The 22,467-nt window shown below is 47.6% G+C and overlaps 2 protein-coding genes across 3 annotated transcripts in view; one reads left to right on the forward strand and one right to left on the reverse strand.

The window, feature by feature from the left end:
• Positions 1-15,341, forward strand: part of atad2b (ATPase family AAA domain containing 2B) — a 60,242-nt gene extending 44,901 nt beyond the window's left edge. For both annotated transcript variants that reach the window (XM_062467871.1, XM_062467872.1), the window contains exons 25-28: positions 335-1,012; positions 2,555-2,676; positions 9,342-9,470; positions 11,651-15,341. In XM_062467871.1, the coding sequence (XP_062323855.1) occupies positions 335-1,012; positions 2,555-2,676; positions 9,342-9,470; positions 11,651-11,692 (971 nt within the window). In that variant the 3' untranslated portion in view covers positions 11,693-15,341. The remainder of the gene's footprint in view (positions 1-334; positions 1,013-2,554; positions 2,677-9,341; positions 9,471-11,650) is intronic.
• A 297-nt stretch (positions 15,342-15,638) lies between these two features.
• Positions 15,639-22,467, reverse strand: part of LOC134025066 (kelch-like protein 29) — a 107,086-nt gene continuing 100,257 nt past the window's right edge. The window contains 2 exon segments of the mRNA XM_062467885.1: positions 15,639-16,923; positions 17,809-17,953. Coding sequence (XP_062323869.1) covers positions 16,740-16,923; positions 17,809-17,953 — 329 coding nt within the window. The 3' untranslated portion in view covers positions 15,639-16,739.

Raw genomic sequence — 22,467 nt, forward strand, 5'->3', positions numbered from 1 at the left:
CTGACTGTCTGGTAGAGTTGAACCAGGGTGTAGACAGGGTGTAGACAGGGTGTAGATATTGGCACATTTATAGACACTGGATACCGTCTTCTCTTTAGTTATATTACAGTGTTTGCCACAGAATGGGATCATATTTGTGGCGGTAGGCAGGGGCGGAGCCAGATGTTGTAAAACAAATTGGGCTCAGCCCAAACCTATGTCCTAGTATCGTTAGATATGAGTGTAGAGAGGGACTTCAATAAGTAATGCGAGCATGCATTCATTTATTTGTCATATTAAACAGTTTGCTTTAATATTTGATTGAAAAATACTAAATCCCGTCTTCACGTTCCAGATCACTTCAAGCGCAAAGCTCGCCGGCGTCCATCTTGGGGGCGGGGCATCATCCGCAAGAAGAAGAGCTACAAAAAGGGAATGGATGTAGAGGAAGAGGAGGAAGGAGGCGAGCCTGAGACAGCCGGGCCCAGCGACTCCTGCCTGACCCAGGACGAAGACTCCTGCGACACCACAGGGCCACAGGCCAACGGCCACCACGATCCCTCGCACCCCCTGGGCCCCTCCACGGAGGAGGAGAGCTCCAGCGAGCTGCCCGTGGCCTCCCCTGCCTCCGCCCACGGCCCGAAACCCCTCACAGCCCCCCAGCCCAAGGAGGAGGAGATCCAGTCCAAGGACAGAGACCACCAGCCAGACTCCAGAGAAGACCGTCACCCCATGGACGAGGGCAGCACCAGAGTAATGCCCAACAGCCTCCGGCTGAAGACAGACTCCAGTCAGCCCCTGGTCGTGGAGGCCCAGCCCAAGGCGGAGCCATCTCCAGCCCCTCAGCTGGAATGCGTCAACGGGGACGAGTCTATGGACAGCCTGGACTCCCAGGGCAGGGGGGCGGGGCCAGACAGGGCTCAGGAGGCGGAGCTTGGAGAGGCAGTAGCTGAGAGCGGAGTGGGCGGAGACCGCCCTCCTTCAGACGGGAGGACTGGAGCAGAACTGCAGGAGGAGGATCACACCAGAGAAGGTACCAGAACCCCACACCTCCAACCAGCTCAGACCCCCACACCTCCAACCAGCTCAGACCTCCAACCAGCTCAGACCTCCAACCAGCTCAGACCCTCACACCTCCAACCAGCTCAGACCTCCAACCAGCTCAGACCTCCAACCAGCTCAGACCTCCAACCAGCTCAGACCCTCACACCTCCAACCAGCTCAGACCCTCACACCTCCAACCAGCTCAGACCCTCACACCTCCAACCAGCTCAGACCCTCACACCTCCAACCAGCTCAGACCTCCAACCAGCTCAGACCCCCACACCTCCAACCAGCTCAGACCTCCAACCAGCTCAGACCCCCACACCTCCAACCAGCTCAGACCTCCAACCAGCTCAGACCCCCACACCTCCAACCAGCTCAGACCTTCACACCTCCAACCAGCTCAGACCCTCACACCTCCAACCAGCTCAGACCCCCACAACTCCAACCAGCTCAGACCCTCACACCTCCAACCAGCTCAGACCCCCACACCTCCAACCAGCTCAGACCCCCACACCTCCAACCAGCTCAGACCCCCACACCTCCAACCAGCTCAGACCCCCACACCTCCAACCAGCTCAGACCCCCACACCTTCAACCAACTTAGACCTCCAACCAGCTCAGACCCCCACACCTCCAACCAGCTCGGACCCTCACACCTCCAACCAGCTCGGACCCTCACACCTCCAACCAGCTCAGACCCCCACACCTCCAACCAGCTCAGACCCCCACACCTTCAACCAACTTAGACCTCCAACCAGCTCAGACCCCCACACCTCCAACCAGCTCGGACCCTCACACCTCCAACCAGCTCAGACCCCCACACCTCCAACCAACTCAGACACACTCACCCATCAGCTATGTAATGCATAGATATGGTCCATAAACCAATATCAGAGAGTCTAAACTAAATACGAAGTCAGACGTTATACTTAATGTGTGAAAAAGAACTTGGTATGGGAAAATGATGCCACCACCTGTGTGCACTAGTCACAATATCCAGTCTGCTGTTCCTGCTTGGTCTCAAGGCCAGGAAGGCAGTCTGCCTCCTCTCTCACATACCAGGGTTTTATGTGGTAATCATAAAGTATTATTCTGGGATCCAAGACCAGGATGATTTACACTGCCTGTGGCTTGTAAAATAAGACCTGGTTAAACAAGAGCCTACTATCCACACACACACACAAACCCTCAAGTCTTAGAGGTTCTTGTCAAACACCGCATGTTTGTAAGTAATCCAGCTTTGTCATAACACCAATATTTTACTCAGAACATCATCTTGGTACCGTAAATCCATACCCACGCGCATTGTCGTGTATTGACTAATGGAATAGCGTTGAAATTCACAATTAGTCTCTAATTGGCTCCCCTCATCTTTAGTCACTTCTCTGATATGCCAGCACAGGTGCAGTGTGACAACAATATTAGTTTCAATTAACCTGGAAGAATGATGAGGCTTCCGTGAGTGCCTCTTCTCCCGTTGTCCCAAGCACCCTGTGTGGCCCACACCTGCTCTCTCTTCCTCTTCCAGGCGGGGACAAGAGCAGGAAGTTGAGAAAGAGACAATCAGAGCAGAGCAAGGGCTTGACTGACGGGACAGAGGAGGTGGCCCCTCCCCCTCCACCCTTAGTGGTCGACCACCAGCGATTAGAGGTAAGGCCTGGAGAGTGAGAGTGTGTGTGTGTGTTTGGTGCAGAGTTTTGCACGTGGTATGTTTGTGTTTTTTATTTCCGTAATTTCCAAACAGAGTTTTAATCTGAGAGAAACAGAGTGGCAGTATGGGGGATAGCAGTAAAAGATGTTTTGTAGCTCCAGCACAATGCTCCTCTACTACTGCCTAGGACCCGCTCTCTTTGAGAAGCAGCCGTTCATGTTATCTACAATGAGCCAGTTTAGGTAGTGCCCCGTCTTGTCACTTCCTGCAGGCATTAGAACTGGCAATGTCCCCTCCCTAATCCCAGTCACACACGACGCACTCATCCTTACTCATCCTGCTGTACAGGCTTGCCTGCTCTATGCTTTAATCCATCCTTTCTCCTCAAGCCCACAGCTCTCTGGGCCTGGAGCAGCACTGACGGAATTAACCCATTCTGGGTCTCGGGTGAGAGGGAAACCAACCCACCATTTTAATGGGCCCTAGTCAGTGCTGTGAGCCATCTGATGAGGGGGGGGGGGGGGGGAGGGGGGAGGCTCCCCCAGCTTTGTTGCCTTTTCCTAGAAGCGCTGGTGTCATTTTACCCTTCTCAGACGGATACTTCTGATTCTCCAGACTGACATCTCCCCCCAGCCTCCAACCCGCCCTTCTTTGCATCTCTGCGATCTGGCTTCTATATCTGAGGGCCAATTTAACCGTTGGCGTGCTAGCGTCTCTCAGTCAACAGGTGTTGTTCTGTCGGCCTCTTAAAGGATGCAGGTCCATGACTCAAACATGAGCCTCTCTCCACGCTCTCTGCTCTGGCAGACTTCCCTCCAGCTGAGTGACAGGTTGGGTAAAAAGGAATATCCGAGGCACTTTGCACGGTCACGCTGGGGGTCCACCTAATACCCCGGCTGTAAATTGGTACCTTGCCCGGCTGGAGCTTTCTTCGCTCCTCCGCCCCCGGCTCACCCGCGACGGCGCAGCTCGGTTGGAGGCGACACCACGGCGCCGTCGTCTAATTGGTGTAAAAGATGCGCTCCTCTGACGCTGTCTCCGTTCCATGACGCCCATCACTCCATTATCTCCTCACTGTTGTCCCTGCCTTGGGGGGGGCTGAGAGGGGGGAGTGGCAGGGGGAGGGAGGGGGGGGGGGGGGCGTGTCTGGTCTGACTGACAGGCCTGGTCTCCGCTCGCGCCTCCACCACTCTTCTGATCTGACCCTCCTCTGAGCCTCCGCTCAGCTGGCTGCCCCTGTGAAGCGACGCACGCGGCGCTAATCTGAAGGCTTATTTGTTAGCAGGGGAAAAAGAGGGAGATATCTTTAAAAAACAGATTGTGAAAAGAGGGGACTGTGAATAATTGCTTTTTCATCCCTGGCTTACGGAACAAATTGAATTTCCGGTGAGCGGGGTGAGTCGCTGTTTAGGCAGATATCAACTGGCTAGTTTGGGGCTGGCTCTCTGCCTCGTGCACATTAGGAGAGCAGTGAGTGCTCTGTCTGTCTCCCTGTCTGGTTTCATTCATATTCATTGATTGTAGAAGTCTCATTACTTCTGACATTTAACTCAATGGCAAGGCTCAGGAATCCTTTTGGAATTAAATATTGTTAGAGTAAAGGCAGTTATTTTCCAGACCTCACATTGAGGTCATGGGCCTGGGATTCCAAACACAAGCATTTTCCCCACTTCCTGTCTGAAGAAACCACTCGACAGGTGCCAAGACCCTCACCTCCTGCAGGTGAGTGAGTGTGGACTGGGATTGTGTAAATGCGGACTGGATGCTGTGAAAATGCCGGTGAACAGAGAGAACTCAAGCAGCTGTGTGCTCCTCCTAATGTTCTGTTTTGCTCGTACGTTGTCTACGAACAATATGCCTCATCACATGTTCACAGATGGACTCAAACAGACGGTATCTCGTATCAAGGAACCCAATCTAGTCCCATTATTTCCATCCACCTCACCAGAACACGCATGTTGCCAGCTGGTCTGCAATTTTCTCTAGATTTGTTTTACGTATCTGCAAATGCCAAGTGTGTTTCTGGGCCCTGTCACAGTGAAGAGTGCTTCTCTTGATGCTGGCTATTACAGCATGTCAAGTTTTCCCATCTACAAGCCACCCGTCCACAGAAATAGCCCTATTTTCAGTTTGTCACCCAGCCTCCTCCCCACCCCCTCCTCCCCCATCTCTCCTCCCCTTGCACTAATGACAGCAGTCCCTTCCTGCAAGGTGGCCATTCCACATGTCTGCCGGGGGCACAGAACTGCTTAATGGCTGGGCTGGGGCCAACATTTGATTGTCAATAAAAAAAAAAAAACTTTTGGAGTGCTCCTTTCATTTTTATTCATTCCCGCTGATGCCCTTGACAGTGCGGCCATTTGCATGTGATTACAGCCCAGCCTTTTCTTTCTTCCGTCTGAAAAACCTCCATCCACATTCTCAACAGCACTGTCAGCACATATCACACACACTCATTCACTCACTCACACATGCCCGAGCAAGCAGTCGCTCCTCATTTCCACATCCACTCTGCTTCTTGAGTGACTTGCACACTCCAAGTTCCCGCAACCCTCCTTTCACTTCATTAAAACATTTCTGTCTGAAAACAGTTTTTTTTTGAGTGGCAAAATGTGTTAATTTGTGTCGTCTCTTGTCAGGTTAGCACCACGTCCCAATGGTCTGCCTTTGGCAGAAAGAGTTTTGCATTTACCTTTTGACAAAAAAGAGGAGATGAGAGTGAAAAGGAGTTGAATAGATTGGAGTCTGATGTGTCCCCAGGTAACAGACATCAGAGGTGCTTAACCGTCGGACTACAAAGGGGCTAATTGCTGACCTCAACCACTCTGAAGCCTCTCCCAGTGTCATGGAGAAGTGAGGTCCAGACGTGTGATCTGGCTCCCTCTTCACTGGCAGGACGCACGGCAGCGTTGCACTTCACTGCTGAGGACTCCATCAGCCAACTGGAGTGAACTGGAGTCAAACGGTAGATCTGACCCCGACCAGAGAGAGCGAGATGTTCCTTCTCAGGGGGTTAAACGGTCTGGTATCTACCTCCATATTTCCTCGGGGACCAGCTTTGCTCTAAATCCCCCCTCCCCCTGTCACATTTTTAAACATGTGAGTGAGTGTGCTAAGTGTGCACACAGGTGTCCTTACCCCACCCCCTTCTCCCCCGCCTCCCCCCATCACAAGGTGAGCTTCCCCTCCAGACGACTGCTACGTCTAGCATCTGTTCATCGTTTGCTAATTACCCCAGACGTCTCCCTGTCCCGTGCGCCGCGTTGATGAAGTGAGAGTTCAGCTCCATGGCACGTCTCGAGGTTGTCCATCATTTACATTTAGTCATTTAGCAGACGCTCTTATCCAGAGCGACTTACGGTAAGTGCAGGGACATTCCCCCGAGGCAAGTAGGGTGAAGTGCCTTGCCCAAGGACACAACGTCATCTGGCACGGCCGGGAATCGAACTGGCAACCTTCTGATTACAAGCCCGCTTCCCTAACCGCTCAGCCACCTGACTCCCTCCCATCATGACTGGTGTTGGCGGTCTCCTGGCTGGGTGTTCACTAAGGGTGGTAATCTTTTGGTACCTCACGATTTGATTCAAATCGATTCATGGGGTCACGATTCGTTTAAAAATCGATTCACGATAAAAAATATTTTTTTTATGAATGAATCGCTAGGAGACTGAATCTACCCCCACCCCTAGTGTTCACCCTTTAGTCGGCTGGGACTGCAGTTCCTTCCTAAGCCGCTGCACCATTTTATTCCCTGCTCAACGTTTGTCATGACAGGCCAGAAACCTGGGGGGGGGGGGGGGTCTGTCTTCCTTCCTTCTGATGCTTTCTCTCTCCGGCGTTACCAAACCGGACGCGTCCCCTCGCTAATCTGTGTGACCTGACGCCCACCTCCCCTCATCACATCTCGCTCCGTCGTGGAGATTGGAACCTGTGTTGCTGGAGTTGTAAATCACCCGCCCTCCGTGACCAACTAGCTGCATTTGTCTCCTTGCTGCAAACCCTCCCGCAAAGCACAAAGCATTTATAATTCATCCTTTTTGTAGCGTTGGCGAGAGAGATTTAAAATTAAACGAGATGGGGAGAAGGGGTTGGGATTGCTCTCTTTTTCAGGATGCTTCTGTGAAGAATAAGATAATAAAATAAGTGAATCCCTAGTGATGGAGAATGTAGAACATGTTTCTGCTCAGACATGGGTTTGGTCTCTACCACACGCAGCTACAGACCTACGTCCAAGTACACTTCAACTTCCATCCAGACTCTCGTTTCATCCCTCTTTAAATCTTTAATCACATCCGAAATTTAGACTTGGGCCAGGATTTTATTTTAATGAATTTTTTAACTAGTAATTGAAGTTTTACAGCCTGGATAATGTCCTCAAGAGTTGGTCGTGCAGAAACACATGACAACCTTTTGAAACTGAACTCCATAACGATGATGTTTTTGCCCCTGCTAAGCATCGTCAGCATGAGTTCATTGCTCATATAATATCAACACATGACCCTCATCGTGTTCATCATCACACTTGGCACGGCCCGCCAGTGCTGGATAACACCATCATGCCAGTGTAGGATTTCATCGGTCAAAGCTGCTTTCCCAATGAAGGATCGACGCTGCCATGATACAGCATCAAGTATCAACGCTAACATTTATACACTCTCCACCTCCAGCTGGACACACTGCGTTTACGCTGATGTAGCTGTTAACATCATTTTAAGTCATCAGAGCTGAAGTTCAAAGGCTTTGCACCAGCGGCTCGGGCTATTTCGGTCCCCCTCCCGTGGTGAGCTTGTGCTGGGTGTCTGTTTCAGGCTGCCGGGTGGAACAGGGAAGGGCCAGGATTTAGACGTTGGTTGTGACTTTCCGGACTGGGTTCAGATTCTCACCATCAACCCCTGAACCTGTCAAGAGATCTTGTTAGCTTTCTGGCTGACGCGTGTGGAGAATGTGGCCATGTTAATGGCGTGTGTGTGTGTGTGTGGCACGCTACGGGAGTCATCTGCCTCATAGGTCAGAGGTTAGATGTCATCGCTGTGACACCTCATTCCCGTCCCAGCCTCCTCCCTCCACCCCGGCCCCAGCCTCGCTCCGCAGGGCAGGACCGGGATAGAGATGTGAGCCGGGACAGTGGGGGGGGGGAAGGGGGTAAGGGGAGGTGTTGGAGGGAGGGTGGGGGGTTAAATGGACCGTGTCACTAGCACCCTTTAACAGGAAGGATTACGGCCCTTTTGTGTGCCATGAGCTCACTCGTTCACTCAATAGCTCCACTAACTCATTCCCGTCAGCGCACACACACACTCCACTTTCCCCACTGTCACAATCACCCTGGTAGAGCACACAAAAGCAGTAGGCTATTTCACCCAGCGTGGTGCAGGGATACAGGAGAGAGAGGAGGGGAGGAGCGCAGGGTGGAGGAGGTAGACAAGGAGAGGGAAACTAGGAGGAGAGGGAGGAGAATAAAAGGAAAGGTGCTGCAGGACCTATGATTCATCAGACTGTCACCAGTCCGTTCTGGAACATGTTTACCTCCAGACTACCTTCCAGGAGATTTTCACTGATTCATTGTCCATGTCAAGGCCTTTTAAAAAAAATACATATTTATTTTTGTATTTGAATACCACAACAACAACCTGGCAAGAGACAGAAGCCCTCTGATGGTGACAGGGAATGGAATTGTAAAAATACAAAATAAATAACATAATGGACAGAAGAAAATAAGTGTACCCATCACACAACAACAGACAAACCAGCACATTACAACCAGAGCTATTACACTTGAAAAGACCCTCCTACAGTTACAGCAGCACATTGTGTTGTGTGCAGGGGGTCCAGATGGCAGTGCCTCAACAAGTGGAAATAGGTGATACGTGTGAAAGGTTCGATTAAAAACCACCCTGTCTGACGACTGGATGGTTTAAAAGCGTCTGTCTTCCAAAACACCTGAAAGCTGTCACATCCCTGGGAGCTGAGCGGAGGGTAGTGTGGAGGATGGATGTGTGAGCTGTGCCGAAGACCGTCAAGGGTGCAGAGTGATTCATACCACCTGTCTGTTCCTTCAGCGGCACCTTCCAGTGTGTAGTGTCTGTTCAGAGCTCAGATGTCGCTGTGCAAACGCTGGCTTTTATCGTCTCATTGTTTATGGCTGGGAGACGCTTCTGTAAACATCCCTGCTCTTAGGCTGGGGTGTCCTCCTGATGTTCACACGGTGCCACGCACACACACACACACACACACACACACACAGCACTCCTCGTCACATTTCTGTTTACTCAGTATCTAATGACTGTAACTCTACTCGTTTTGAGATTGGCATTTCAGTCTATGCATTTTGATGAGCCCTGGGATCAGACGGACACAAACACACACACACCCACACGTTGTCCTTAACGTTGGTAAACTGAGAGGAGCAGGTCAATTGGAAAGGCCTTTGACTGTCCAGAACGTTTTAATTAAAGTACCAGTGAAATGTAAACTGTGCTAATTATGATTAGCCTTAATTAGCTGTCACTCTGATCGTAATTGCTTTTGAATGTAGCTGACCCCAAAGTCCTCTCTTTGCTGGTGCATTTAATGCGTGTCTGTGTCTCTATCTGTGTGAGAGAGTTATAAAAATCAGTCCAGCAACTAACATGCGTGTGTGTGTGTGTGTGTGTGTGCTCCCCTGCAGGCTCTCCTGGATGTGGTGGTCAGGAAGACTGAGGGCTACAGTGTGGATCAACTGGAGAGGCTGTTCTCTATGCTCAGCCAGTGTATCTACCAGCACCGCAGAGACTACGACAAGACTCGCCTACTGGAGGTAGACACATACATAAATACACACAGGCGCACACTCACACAGACACACACACGCACACAGACACACACACATGAACACACAAACCCCGACACCTGCAGACTGACCCTGGGCAGACAGGTGGGGCAGCTTGTCTGGTGTCAGGTGAGTGTTGGTGTTTTGGACCGAGTGTCTGTTTTCAGAGTTAAGTTTCTGTGCTTCGCCAAGCCTCTGTGGTAGACAACCAGCCTAACTTCTGTCAATCAATCAGACGCTTTAAAGCAGACACACACAGACAGTGACAGGCAAAGCTATGTTTGCGTCACACAGGCTTTACACACACACACGTTTATACAACAGTTAGTTCCGACCAAGATATATGTCCACGATTTGATTGGACAAGAGCTAATACGCTGATATTTAGTAAAACAGCCCTAGGACTTTTCACTAAACATGTATCAATCCAGTTATATTAACGATCGTTATCTATCTTTTATTTTTATTAATATTGTAGCAAACTTCGTGCCGCGAAGACGAACATGTTTCCACAATTAATCCTGAGTGATAGTCAGGAGGGAAACATCCAGATACATGTAAATGATACAAAGTAGTCGGTCTTAGGAAACATGTATAGTAGATCTACACAAACTACCTAGTCACTAGTGTGCAGGAAAACGCTTGTGTTGCTTGGCAACAGTCCAGTCCCAGTGCAGTTGTGGAAGTATTGGTGTTGGCGGAGCCAAACTAAATGATCAAACAAACACATTTTTATATTACTGTTAACTAATACATGATGCTTGTAGAAGTGTTGGATAAAAGCGATATCACACTTGTGGGCGTGTCGATATACTGAACATCAGCTCAGCTGGGATCATCTTCAGCACTCGGCCTCGTACTAAATCCAAATCCCAGCCGTGCTGATGTTCAGGAGACCGGCACTCCGTTGTGTGATACTGCTTAACCCTTGTGTTATCTTCGGGTCATTCTGACCCATCAGTCATTGTGACCCACCGTCGTATTGCGACAACTTTACCGCCTACAAAAACAAAGTGAAGCATTTTCTTTTAACCGTTGGGCTGTCTCAGACCCCCCACATTGCGAAGGTTAAAAGAAAATTATTTTTATTTGTTTTTGTATTGGGTAAAATTGGGTAAACACAACGATGGTTCGTTATGAACCTTTGGGTCATGTGACCCGAAGGCAGCACGAGGGTTAACACTTGTGTTATTTTCGGGTCTTTCTGACCCATCAGTAATTGTGACCCCAACTTTACTGCATACAAAAACAAATGAATCATTTTTTTTTACCGTTGGGCTGTCTCAGACCCCCCCACATTGCGAAGGTTAAAAGAAAATTATTTTTATTTGTTTTTATATTGGGTAAAATTGGGAAAACACAACGATGGTTCGTTATGAACCTTTGGGTCATGTGACCCGAAGGCAGCACAAGGGTTAAATATACACGGGCTGGACAAGCCTCTCGCAGCAGGTGGAGGAGAGGACAGGGCTTTCTGTGTAGCCAGCGCTGAGACAGTCCTGCCCTTCACAGGGTTGTATACAGTAGTGTCCTACACACAACTTTTCTCTCTCTGTTTCCATCTACACCTGCTAACAGGGGCTTGCGGCTTGCTGTCGGACCATTAGTTCATGCTCCTGTGTGTGTGTGTGTGTGTGTGTGTGTGTGTGTGTGTGTGTGTTGGTCAAGCTTCAGTTCAGTTGAAGGTGGCAGCCCCTCTAGTCGAGGCTGTCCAGTTATGCCTCAGTGGAGGTCAGTGAAAGGGTGTTAGGCCCAGAGGCTCTGGGTATCAAGGTGTGGTGTGTGTGTGTGGGTGTGTGTGTGTGGAGGTGTGCTGGCCCTGTGTGACAGTGACAGCCGGGTGTTAAAAGCTGTGTGTGTGGAGGAGACGGGTGTGTGTGAGAGAGACAGGGGTGTGTGTGAGAGCGACAGGGAGGGGACAGGTGTTGAGAGCAGGGATGGAGCACTAAAGGAAGTTAAGGTTTCTGGAAGGCGCTCTCAGCACTTTCCACCAGGACCTCAGATTGTCATGGTCTTTCTACACACCCACGCACACACTTGGCTCACACACTCACTCACTCACACACACACACACAGAGAAGTCACCCCAACACACATCTCACACAGACACATACTCATAGAGCTTGGTATTATTGGTTTATTTCATTGATCCTTTTTGTGTTGGACAGGATATGGAGAGGAGCGTGCAGCATTTTGAAACATTCCTGTGACACGTGGCCTATCAGGTGGACCCTGGTCTGACTGACCACAGAGAGACACACACACACACACATGGAGAGAGCAAATTCAAAATCCTGGTCTTAATACCGACAGGCGGGAGAATGGACAGAGAGGTAAAGGAGGAGAGAGACATTCTATGGTGCTATTGTCTCAGGTACCTGGCCCAGTCTACAGAACCAAACACAGACTCCTGGAGGAGTAGGTGTTGTCGGGTCACACAAACACGCCAATGTGGCCAGGCAACCCTGGTGCTACTCGGGTGCTAACCTGGATCCCCCGGATCCTTATCCATGCTGCTCTCGGGACTCAGAAACTCAGAAACCAACCAACCAACAGATTGGGTGATGTCATATCGCAACCTGGCCTCTTTCCTACGGGGAACTGGCTGTGCACACGACCACACAGTCGCACAAGCATGCATGCACACACACACACACACACACGGAACTTGGCACATGAATCGTCACCAGCAGTAGTGCGACGGTGTGAATGCAGCGCGCAGCTAGGAGGCGGCAGAGTCGGATGTCACGCAATGTCTGAACTACATCGGGGATACATCTGAGCTACATCTACCCTCCATGGCTGAGCCCTCATCATGTCTCAGTCCATCGCAGGCCAGTCATCTCAAACTTTTCTCAAAGGCTAATCTTTTTTCTTTCCTCTTCTCCCTCACCTTCTCCCTCTCTTTCTCACTCCTGACTATTGTAACATCTGAGTGGTCTCTTTCTAAGCTACCCTGTAGCCTTCACGCCCAGAAAAAAACATGTTTCCCCTCTATCCTTCACGCGCAGAAAATGATTCCCCTGGATGTTTTGTAGTGGGAAGATGCGGTCGAAGGTAAGCCTGGGAACCACTCAAATCAATCAGAGCTCCCCCTAAACCCATTAATGAAACGGCATCATTATATGTGCAGAGCTCTTGGAACCTGAGGCTTCAGCATTCAAACAAATGCAACCTTGGCGTGGCGTTCACGGGCCTGGCAGAGTGACGCGCTGGTTCTAGTGCTGCAGAGCTGCTTCTGATTCCCAGAGCGTCGCTCTTCCCCTCCAGCTACGCCCCGCTAGATCCCCTTCTGTTTCCGTCTAGCTGGAGTGAACTGGAAGCAGTACAAGTTTTGGGGAACGTCTGCACTGCCTGGCGTGTGCCTTACTTGCGCCTCAGATCATCTCTGTTTTCTGAATGGGTTTTAGTCTTGTTACGTTTACAGTGAGTGTGCATAGAATGCGTAGCGGTTCTGTGTCGGGTTCCCTGAGGAAACGCTGGCCCAGACGTTGACCACACCTTTAAGTTCACGGTTCTCACTGTCAGAAGAGCAGGTCTTACCTGACCATGGTCTTACCTGACCATGGACTTATCTGACCATGGTCTTACCTGACCATGGTCTTACCTGACCATGGTCTTACCTGACCATGGTCTTACCTGACCATGGACTTACCTGACCATGGTCTTACCTGACCATGGTCTTACCTGACCATGGACTTACCTGACCATGGTCTTACCTGACCATGGACCCGGTGCTTGTGGGACGTCACCTAGCCACCTGTGGAGAGTCACACCCAGCGCTAGGCCCGACCTGCAGGTGATGCCAGTGTCTCATCACACATACAGTCTGTGTAGTTTCCTCACCTCACCGTTTGTTCCGCTTTCATGTGGAGTCTCAAGTCAAGTCACAGCAGTCTTTGTGCCAATATTACCTTCTCAATCTCAAAAAAAAAAAAACTTAAAAAAAACAAGGTGCTGAGGTCTGACTTGACTGTGCCTGTTTTGAGTCGACACAATCACAGGAATATAAAAGATCTACGCAAACGTTATAACCTAACATCTATTGTTGTGCATTTATTTGTTTTGTGTTTTTTTTTTTAATGAATTTTTCATTTTTATATGATTCTTCAGCAATGGTGTGCAGATTGATTGTGAGTCCTGTGAAGAACAAGGCCATTCTAGCCATTGTTAAGGTTTAACCAGCGTTAAGCCAGTTTGGTTATTGATGCATATGCTTGTTTGATGTCCTGCTACTAAGGCGAGTGGGGGAACCTCTGCTCACTGATCATCACTCAAAACTATTGACTAAAAATGACATGAACCTGGACTGAATGAGTGACTTGACACAGGTGACAGGACAGGGAGGAGAGGCACCTGTAGGGCCTGATGCTGCATCAGGTGCCACTTCTACACTCCTATATCCCTGTCCTTCTAAAGTTGATTAAAACTCCCCTCCTCACCTCAGCCTTTTCTTGGATTATAGGTATAGATTCATTTAAAACAGAATAAAAATACAGACTTAAGTTTAAATCGTATGCAAAGTAGAATTTTGAGTTAGCATTGGACAACTACAAAAGCTACCTCAGCTTAATTTATTTTAATGCTAATAAGACAAGCTATTAACTGGGAACAAACAGTATAATCACTTTCCATAATGTGATTTTCGCAACTCGTGACAGCTACAATACCTGGTCATAAACAGCACGGCCGCAGAATTAATCCAAGAGGTTTTTTTTTTTTTCTTTCTCTCCTGTGATTTTTAATTTGCGTTTTGAGCCAGACGAAAAATACATAGCATTAGATTTCTAAGGAAATTCTGTTCACTGTATTTCTTTTCACTGTCCTTTTTCCCAGCTTTTGTATTTTGATGTCCTGCTTGAAGTGCTTTTCTGTGAGATGGCACGATGCTTTCTCCTTCACTGTCAAGATGGCATTGTTGTCTTGTCCTGAACATCCAGTCTCCCTTTTCTCTTTCGTCATAACAGATTGTGTGTTTGCAGATTTTCATCTCTTTCTCTTGTGGTGCTCTATTTCATTTGTATTTATTTGCATAATTACTGAACTTTTACATCTAACATCCATAAAATGTTCTTTTTGTACATTTTTTAAATTCAAACACGTTGGGGAAAATTGTTACTTACGTTTTGAAAGCCGATGTAGCGCTTGTGTAGCAGGGTTGTGTTGTTATGGTGTGAAGGGGAATAAAGGGTTTACAGGTCTCTCAGGTTCCACACGCGTATACATAGAAACAACCCAATTTTCTATTTATTCCATTGTGGTGATGTTTCTATTACTTTGTGGTTATTGACTGTGGCATACTGGATGAGATTCACTGGGCTTGACTTAATTCACTCAAGTTTCATCAAAATGGGTTTGTAGGTTTAGAGTGGAAAACAAGTGACAAAAAAATATTAACGTTTGTAAGCATTTGCTTTGTTAATGTCGGTCTGTCCACCTTTAGCCAAAATATAATTTTTAGATAAAGATGCTTTGAATTCGGGAATAAAGGATGGGTAGCAAAATGTCATACATTATCATGCTCTCTTGGTATTCTTTATTATACATTTCAGTTAGTTTGGACACACAACCAATTTTTGTCTGGTAGACGATTTAGTCCAGTATGCAGAATGAATGGAGGTCATCACAACTTAATTGTTTTTTTGTTATGTTTACCTTAAATTGAATACTCAGTTTTTCCACCTTTGAAATCTGGTAGCTTTGCCATGTTTTGGGATTTTATTTTGACATAAAGTGTATTTAACAGCCCTTTCTTCCCCTATTCGTATTACTTTTGTGGAAGTTATATTTGAAATGAAACATTTACTGTATTTCAGAAATGAACTGCTGTGATATACTTGAATAAAGGTTCAAATTGTACTTTTTTGTTAGTGCATTCCTTATTTTTCTTCAAGCTAGTGAGACTTGCCATGAGACTTGTTTATAGAGAATAGCTTTCTGCTTATTTAATGAGCTTGTTTTCAGTGTTGAACCATATGTTGCCTTCATTCAGATGAAGTGTCGGACAGCTTGACCTCCACAAGGATTCAAACTGCCATGTTGAGATTTGGTGTGTGCCAGTGTTGAGTTCAAACAGCCCCTCCAGGAGGCTTTGTGTCAGAAGAATGACTCCATTCGATTCACTTTGACAAAACAGACGACTCAAGCCATTTATCATATTCTGGTATATGTATTATGTTTCAATAATAACAATTGTTAATTTGTCTTTTTGGGTACAGATTTACAGACATACCATTTTAGTCCAACCTATCCCGATTTTTTTTTTCTAAAAACATTTATACAGAATCACCTTTAGGTTTTAAAATATACATATTTCCTCCCCATATTTACAGAATGTCCCCAAACCCCATGACCGTAACCAACCCAACATGGTCACCTGTGGGTTGCCAGGCTAATACGTGTTTAAAAAAAAGAAAAGATGGGATGAGAAGACAAGAAACACAGTGAGTCAAAATCCAACTGAAATCGAGTTCAACCGTTAGATGGCTGGAGCCGCAGGGGACTATTGTGCTTTGTCGGGGTGGACTGTCCTGACGGAAGGTTCTGGAAGGTTCTCTCTCTCCACCAGGCCCTCCCACCGGGAAGTCTAGTATCAATATATTCTGTCTCTGACCCAGAGACCGTGAGAATCCTTTCCAAATCAAGCGATCACATTTAATGAGACACCCCACCCCCATATCGGGTTAGTGAGACGTTTGTTTCCTGAATTCTACGATCCTACCAGCTTGCTCCGGACCCTGAGCGCATCGTCCTGTCCTGCAGATGTCACTACTGAACAAGCCCAGAAACCACAAAGACAGCTTGTTTCTCTCAACAGTGGAGCAACAATCTACATGACAAGACAGACGCCACAAACGAGGCGTGAAGAAAACATCCCAAAAAAAAGGCTGCCAGTTAAAAAAGAAATTTCAAAGGACGTTTCACATAAACAAAACCGCAATTCCGATCAAACCAGGCAGATAGTGTTGGATTTTGCTTGGCCCTGTGGCTGTAAGGTGAAGGATCAGCGACATCATGGAACAGACAGTCGCTCAGGCATCTGATGCTGCCCGACACGGCCCCCTGGGCCAGGGAGTTTACATTCTGCACAGGGTGGGTGGAGGGGTCGGGGGGTGGTGGGGGTACGGCGGGGCTGGGTTGTGGATGGGCAGACGCTGGCCAAGGGTCCCTGGGATGGCCTCCTAGCTTCATTCTCAGGGTGTCCCTGAACCAGAGCCAGCAGACGCTGTCAGCAGACGGGTCCGGCCGGAGGCCGTCTCAGCCACTCTGGATGTACTTTTTGATGACCACGCAGCCGTGTCTGAAGAGCGGGCAGGGCAGGGACTGGAGCAGGGTCCAGCTGTTGGAGCAGGGGTCAAAGGTCTCCATGTTGCCTAGTGCAGGACCCTCGCTGCTCACGATGCCCCCTGTGGCGTAGATCTTCCCGTCCAGGATCACTGCACTGCGCAAACACACACACACACACACACATTAATATCAAAGCTTTCAATCTGAACACATTTCACAAACACATCTCCCCCCTATAACAGGGTTAATAAAGTTGTGTAAACAGTATTTGTCAGACCTTAGAACTGGAAGGACAAAAACAACCCCAACTGAAATATGATGACATATGCACTTATAAAGCCTCGCAATAAAGTTACACAACCGTGACATTCCCAACATGCCAGAACCACAGCAAGGCAGAATAATTACCCCTTATGTAGGGAGAGAAAGTTAATGAAAAAGATCTTTACAAATGCACTCATTTGAGCAGAGGCAAAAGAGCATTTTTTTAAGCAGGGAGGATTAAAACTTTTAGCTGTAAGCTGATTACTGCTTTGTATCCCTGCTGGGGTTTGGAGCGATCTCTATTTACATAAGATACACACACACACAAACACACTCGGCCCACAAACACACCACACTGATGGGTCCCAAGAGATTATTACATAAAAGCTAAATCCACAAGGTTGCGGAAATGCTGGTAAAACCACCCTGCTGATAAACACACACGAGGGCGAAGGGAGGGGACTGCTGTAGTTTAGAAGGACAGTAGGTGACTTTGCTATGCTCTGTCTAAAGAGCTTTGTGTGTGTGTGTGCACAGCCTGCCTAGTGTAGGCGAAGTAGGTCTCAATAACCCCCCCAAAAAAGATTTAAATTTGACATTCGACGTTCACACAACCTTTACCGTCACCCACTGCATGAACACATTTTAGTTCTCACTTTCCACTCCAAATGTTGAGTATTTTCTTACAGAGTAAGTCAACAGAGCAGAGACAGGTGTGTTTGTTGCAGAGCAGAGACAGGTGTGTTTGTTGTAGAGCAGAGGTTTGTGGGTTTACCTGCAGAACTGTCTGGAGTGGTTCATGTTGGGCCCGGCCTTGATGTTGCCTTTGTCAGGGTCGTAAATGGTAGTGGCCCTGGCATAGGCCCCGCCCAGGATGAAGATGAAACCATTCAGACTCACCGCAGGGGCGTACTTGTTATCTACACAAACAGGGGGAGAGGGAGAGATATGCATGGGGGGAGAGAGGGAGAGATAATAAAATGGAAGAGAGTTAGAATAAAGAGAAACAATGACACCGTTCTCACAGCAGAATCTCCATGCATTGTAATGGCATCATTTTGTATCCCATTCTTCCTCGTCTTCAACAGTATACAGACTCTCATGCTAGTTATCACTTTGGGAGAGTAGTCTGGAGATGTGAAAAGGGAATTTTAAACAAGAAAGGATGGCAGCTGAAAGAATGGAGTTCATAAATCAGCTTATAGTTTTTGTGTTGTGCTCCAAATGTGTTTCTCCTAGCTTTCAATAAAAAGAAGCAAAGTCTCAATAATTTACGAGGGTATTAGGCCCCTTGGCACACCGGCGGGTGTACAGCGTGTGGATTGAAAACGTATGAGAGAAGACTTGGGATATTGCATACAGTCATATTTCATTAACCCTTGTGTTATCTTCGGGTCATTCTGACCCATCAGTCATTGTGACCCACCGTCGTATTGCGACAAATTTACCTCCTACAAAAACAAAGTGAAGCATTTTCTTTTAACTGTTGGGCTGTCTCAGACCCCCCACATTGCAATGGTTAAAAGAAAATTATTTTTATTTGTTTTTGTATTGGGTAAAATTGGGTAAACACAACGGTGGTTCGTTATGAACCTTTGGGTCATGTGACCTGAAGGCAGCACAAGGGTTAATTCAATCCGGTCCAGTTTATGTGGAACGCAGAGAAACCTGGATTCTGAAGCCATGCTGCAGTGGAATTATAGATGACGGGAACAGAACTCTGTCTGGTATTGAACGCACCCATTCAAGCACGCAGGGCCTCACCAAATAAGAGAGGGTGCTCTCGGCATGCTCCCAAGTCTGACTGAGCAATGGCCTGTCCATTGACTACAGCAGCGCCAATTTACTCCCAGCATGAATTATGCACGCATGCATTTTCTTGCAGTTCCCGAGGCCTGTGCTTTCTACGGGCTCGTTCCTGATCCGGATCAAGACTCGTAGGAGTGTGGAACTGAAAGGTCTTCTGAGAGACGTGACTCCAGAATCAGAGCTTGGGTGGTGTAATGACCGTGTTCACACTCAGGGTTAGGGTGGTGTAATGACCGTGTTCACACTCAGGGTTAGGGTGGTGTAATGACCGTGTTCACACTCAGGGTTAGGGTGGTGTAATGACCGTGTTCACACTCAGGGTTAGGGTGGTGTAATGACCGTGTTCACACTCAGGGTTAGGGTGGTGTAATGACCGTGTTCACACTCAGGGTTAGGGTGGTGTAATGACCGTGTTCACACTCGGGGCCTGGGTGGTGTAATGACCGTGTTCAGATGATAGGGGGCGCTTCGTCGGCCCTGTGTCAGTGGCATGACCTGACAACGTCACACCACACGGACACTTTCAAACTCACTGCCATGTACACTGGGAGTGTATATGAACACGGGTGTGCACGTGTGTATGTTGGTGTGCCTTTATGCGTGTGCTTTTGTGTGTGCGCATGTCTGTGTGTCTGTCTGTGTGTGTCTGTCTTGGTGTGTGTGTGTGTGCATGCTGCAGAGAAAGACTCAGAAGTTATTTTTCCTGACTCTCTCCAGAGGCAGAATAAAAGGATATTCCCCCAGGAGAACCATTTTTCTTTCACTGTAGTAACTGTCTCCTCCCTCTGCTGTAACTGGGCCTCTCTCCTGTGGATACACCAGGTGATTTGAGCATTTGGAAAAAGCTTTTACATTATATATCTGGTACAGAGAGACTCAAAGAGCCAGCAGTTGAAAAATATGTCCTGATTCTCCTTCCTCTCTTAATGGTGTTCTCTGTCTGATCTCTCCTCTGATCTCTCCTCTGATCGCAGGGTTATTGACTCAAAAAACACACTTTAGCATATGAGAGTGTGCATGCAGTGTTGTTCACACCAGTCATGTGTCCAGGGGGCCAATCATGTGTCCAGGGGCCAGTCATGTGTCCAGGGGCCAGTCATGTGTCCAGGGGCCAGTCATGTGTTCAGGGGCCAGTCATGTGTCCAGGGGCCAGTCATGTGTCCAGGGGCCAGTCACAGACAGCCTGCCTCTCAGCAGGACACACATGTTTTGGACCAGAGCAGTAGAGAGCCCCTCTTAACATGAGTTTGTATGGTGAGTTTATACAGTAAGAACATGTGGGTGAGTTTACTGTACTGTGTGGGTATATATACTGTCTTAGAGGAGGGTTCCTGGGTTTAAGAAAGACGCTGCTGGATTGCTTGAGTCTCAAGACAACACATGTTAGCAGATAAATGAGCTTTTGGATGAAACCATGTTCATGAGTTTGAGTTCTTGTTCACGTATGATATTCAGGGACACTCAGTGATAGAAATCCCTTTTCATCTAATACCTGTTGGTCCAAGCAGATATATACAAAGCAAACATGAATGTCCGCACACACAAACACCTCAGCCTGTATCAGCTGATAGCCAGAGCATCACGAGTGAGAGATGAAAAGAGATTAGAAAGAGAGGAAGAAATGGAGAGACACAGCGGGTTTGAAGGAGGAGCGCTCCCCACCGCTGCACTGAAATCATTGGCGGTCCAATTTTACAGGAAGCACTAAACCCGTCCATTATCCCCCGGCTCACAGCCTGTCAGACACAGGCTCGTCTACACCCTGACGGATCACTCATACACACACACACACTCACGCACACACACACACTCACACAGATTGAGCCCAATGTCTATCGAGAACAGCTGCCCCCCTCCAGTTTCTGTCAGTTCCATCAGCCATCCCGTAACTCCTCCAGATGCATGCCTGCTGCATGCCTGCACCCCAGGGTGGTATGGGACAGAGAGAGAGAGAGAGAGAGAGAGAGAGGGAGGGGGAGAGAGTAGGAGAGAGAGAAAGAGCTTGGGAGACAGAGAGGAACATAGAGCATGTATGTTTGTGTGACTGTCATTTAAGGGCATATACTTGTAGCGGGGTTTGCTCGTTTAAGATTAGCAATACTTAATTTATAATAAAGTATGTAGTTCTTGGGGCACCACCTCTTATTGTTAAAGGGATAGAGGAAACCTTATTGAATAATATTTAAATAATAGCCTTCGTAATAATCAGTCTAATCTTGAGTCGTGAATTCTATGAAAGTAGAGCAGATCAGATAACGTGAGTGATACGCGAATATTATACACAATGATTTATTTAGGAGAATGTAATTATAATGAACAAATACCAGATAAGTTATGGGTTAGTCAGAGTAGTACAGTGGCTGGATGCAAATGAGGGCGAGCAACACAATGGCTGTGTAGAGCGCGTGTAAAGGGGGGGGGGGAGAGAGAGAGAGAGGTAGAGAGGGACTTTGTGGGAACAATGGACGAGCAAGGGCAACTGATTTAGCAAGGGTTAAGCTAACTCATTTGTAAAATACAATCAAACATCAACAATTTAATCACAACATGCCAATATGTCACAGGTAAGAAATATTGCAAATCGTAGTTACTTTTGTCGGTTTGAAGAAAGGTAGAGTCAATGGTTTCGTTATCGTCCAACGAAAATAGAACAACGGAATCTTTGGCCAAAGTTCCGGGCGCTCAGTGAATTTGCAGGTTGAGAGGAAAGTTTAGAAATGTAGCTAGCACTTCAGTTTAATCCTACGAACAAGCGGGGGTGATTGTACGTTTGGGGGTTTTATACTCCAAAGGAAAAGGGGGGGTCCCCGTGAAGGTGACCTCTTTCATTGGTCAGTTTCCCCCCACCTGGGCGTCGTCCTGAGATCTGCCTAGGTGTGAAGTGGCTGATAACTTTTCAGAGTTCAGCTATTTCAAATGTCCATGTATTGCTTATACTTCGAAATATAACAATACAACATTAATAAATGGTTTAGTTTGTAGATTAGAATCATTTTGATATCAAGATTGACTGATTTATCATAACAGGGAAGGAAGTTACATTAAAACATCAAATTATGTCAACACAGCATTAAAGGGAAAGCATACATTATAACACATCAACTACTGTCATTGAAATAGTGTCCATGAGCCATGTAGTCCTTGAGAATATGTTTGTAAATCCAGAAAAGTTAGTTCTTCCTTAAAATCCTTTGTCTCCATACTGTAAGGCCATTTTGGTCTACTTTCTGACCCCATGCTGGGCCAGAAGCTTTGAAGCTCCTGCTCTGGAGATAAGGACAAAGGAGGAAAACCCTTTCCTTGTCGGGGGTAGGAGAAGGTGTGATGGTACCGTGCTTTGTCTGTGGACTGTGCTACATATCCCCCTGCTGGCAACGTCCGATGATTCGACGTCGTCGGGCTGTTGGCACGTAAGAAGAGCAGAGAACAGACAAACACGACAGTACGATAGCACTTCTACTGGACACATTGGCATGAGTGGACTCTAAACAATGTAGGAATCAATGGGGCTAACTTGGGTCCTATTACTAAGTTTCTCTGGGCTAAGGTTTTATGCCTAAAAATGAAAGGAAATAAAAGGAAAAAGGAAAGGGAAAGAAAGGAGAAAGATTAAAATAAAATGATA

Source organism: Osmerus eperlanus, chromosome 8 (genome assembly GCF_963692335.1).
Source record: "Osmerus eperlanus chromosome 8, fOsmEpe2.1, whole genome shotgun sequence".
Classification (NCBI taxonomy): domain Eukaryota; kingdom Metazoa; phylum Chordata; class Actinopteri; order Osmeriformes; family Osmeridae; genus Osmerus; species Osmerus eperlanus.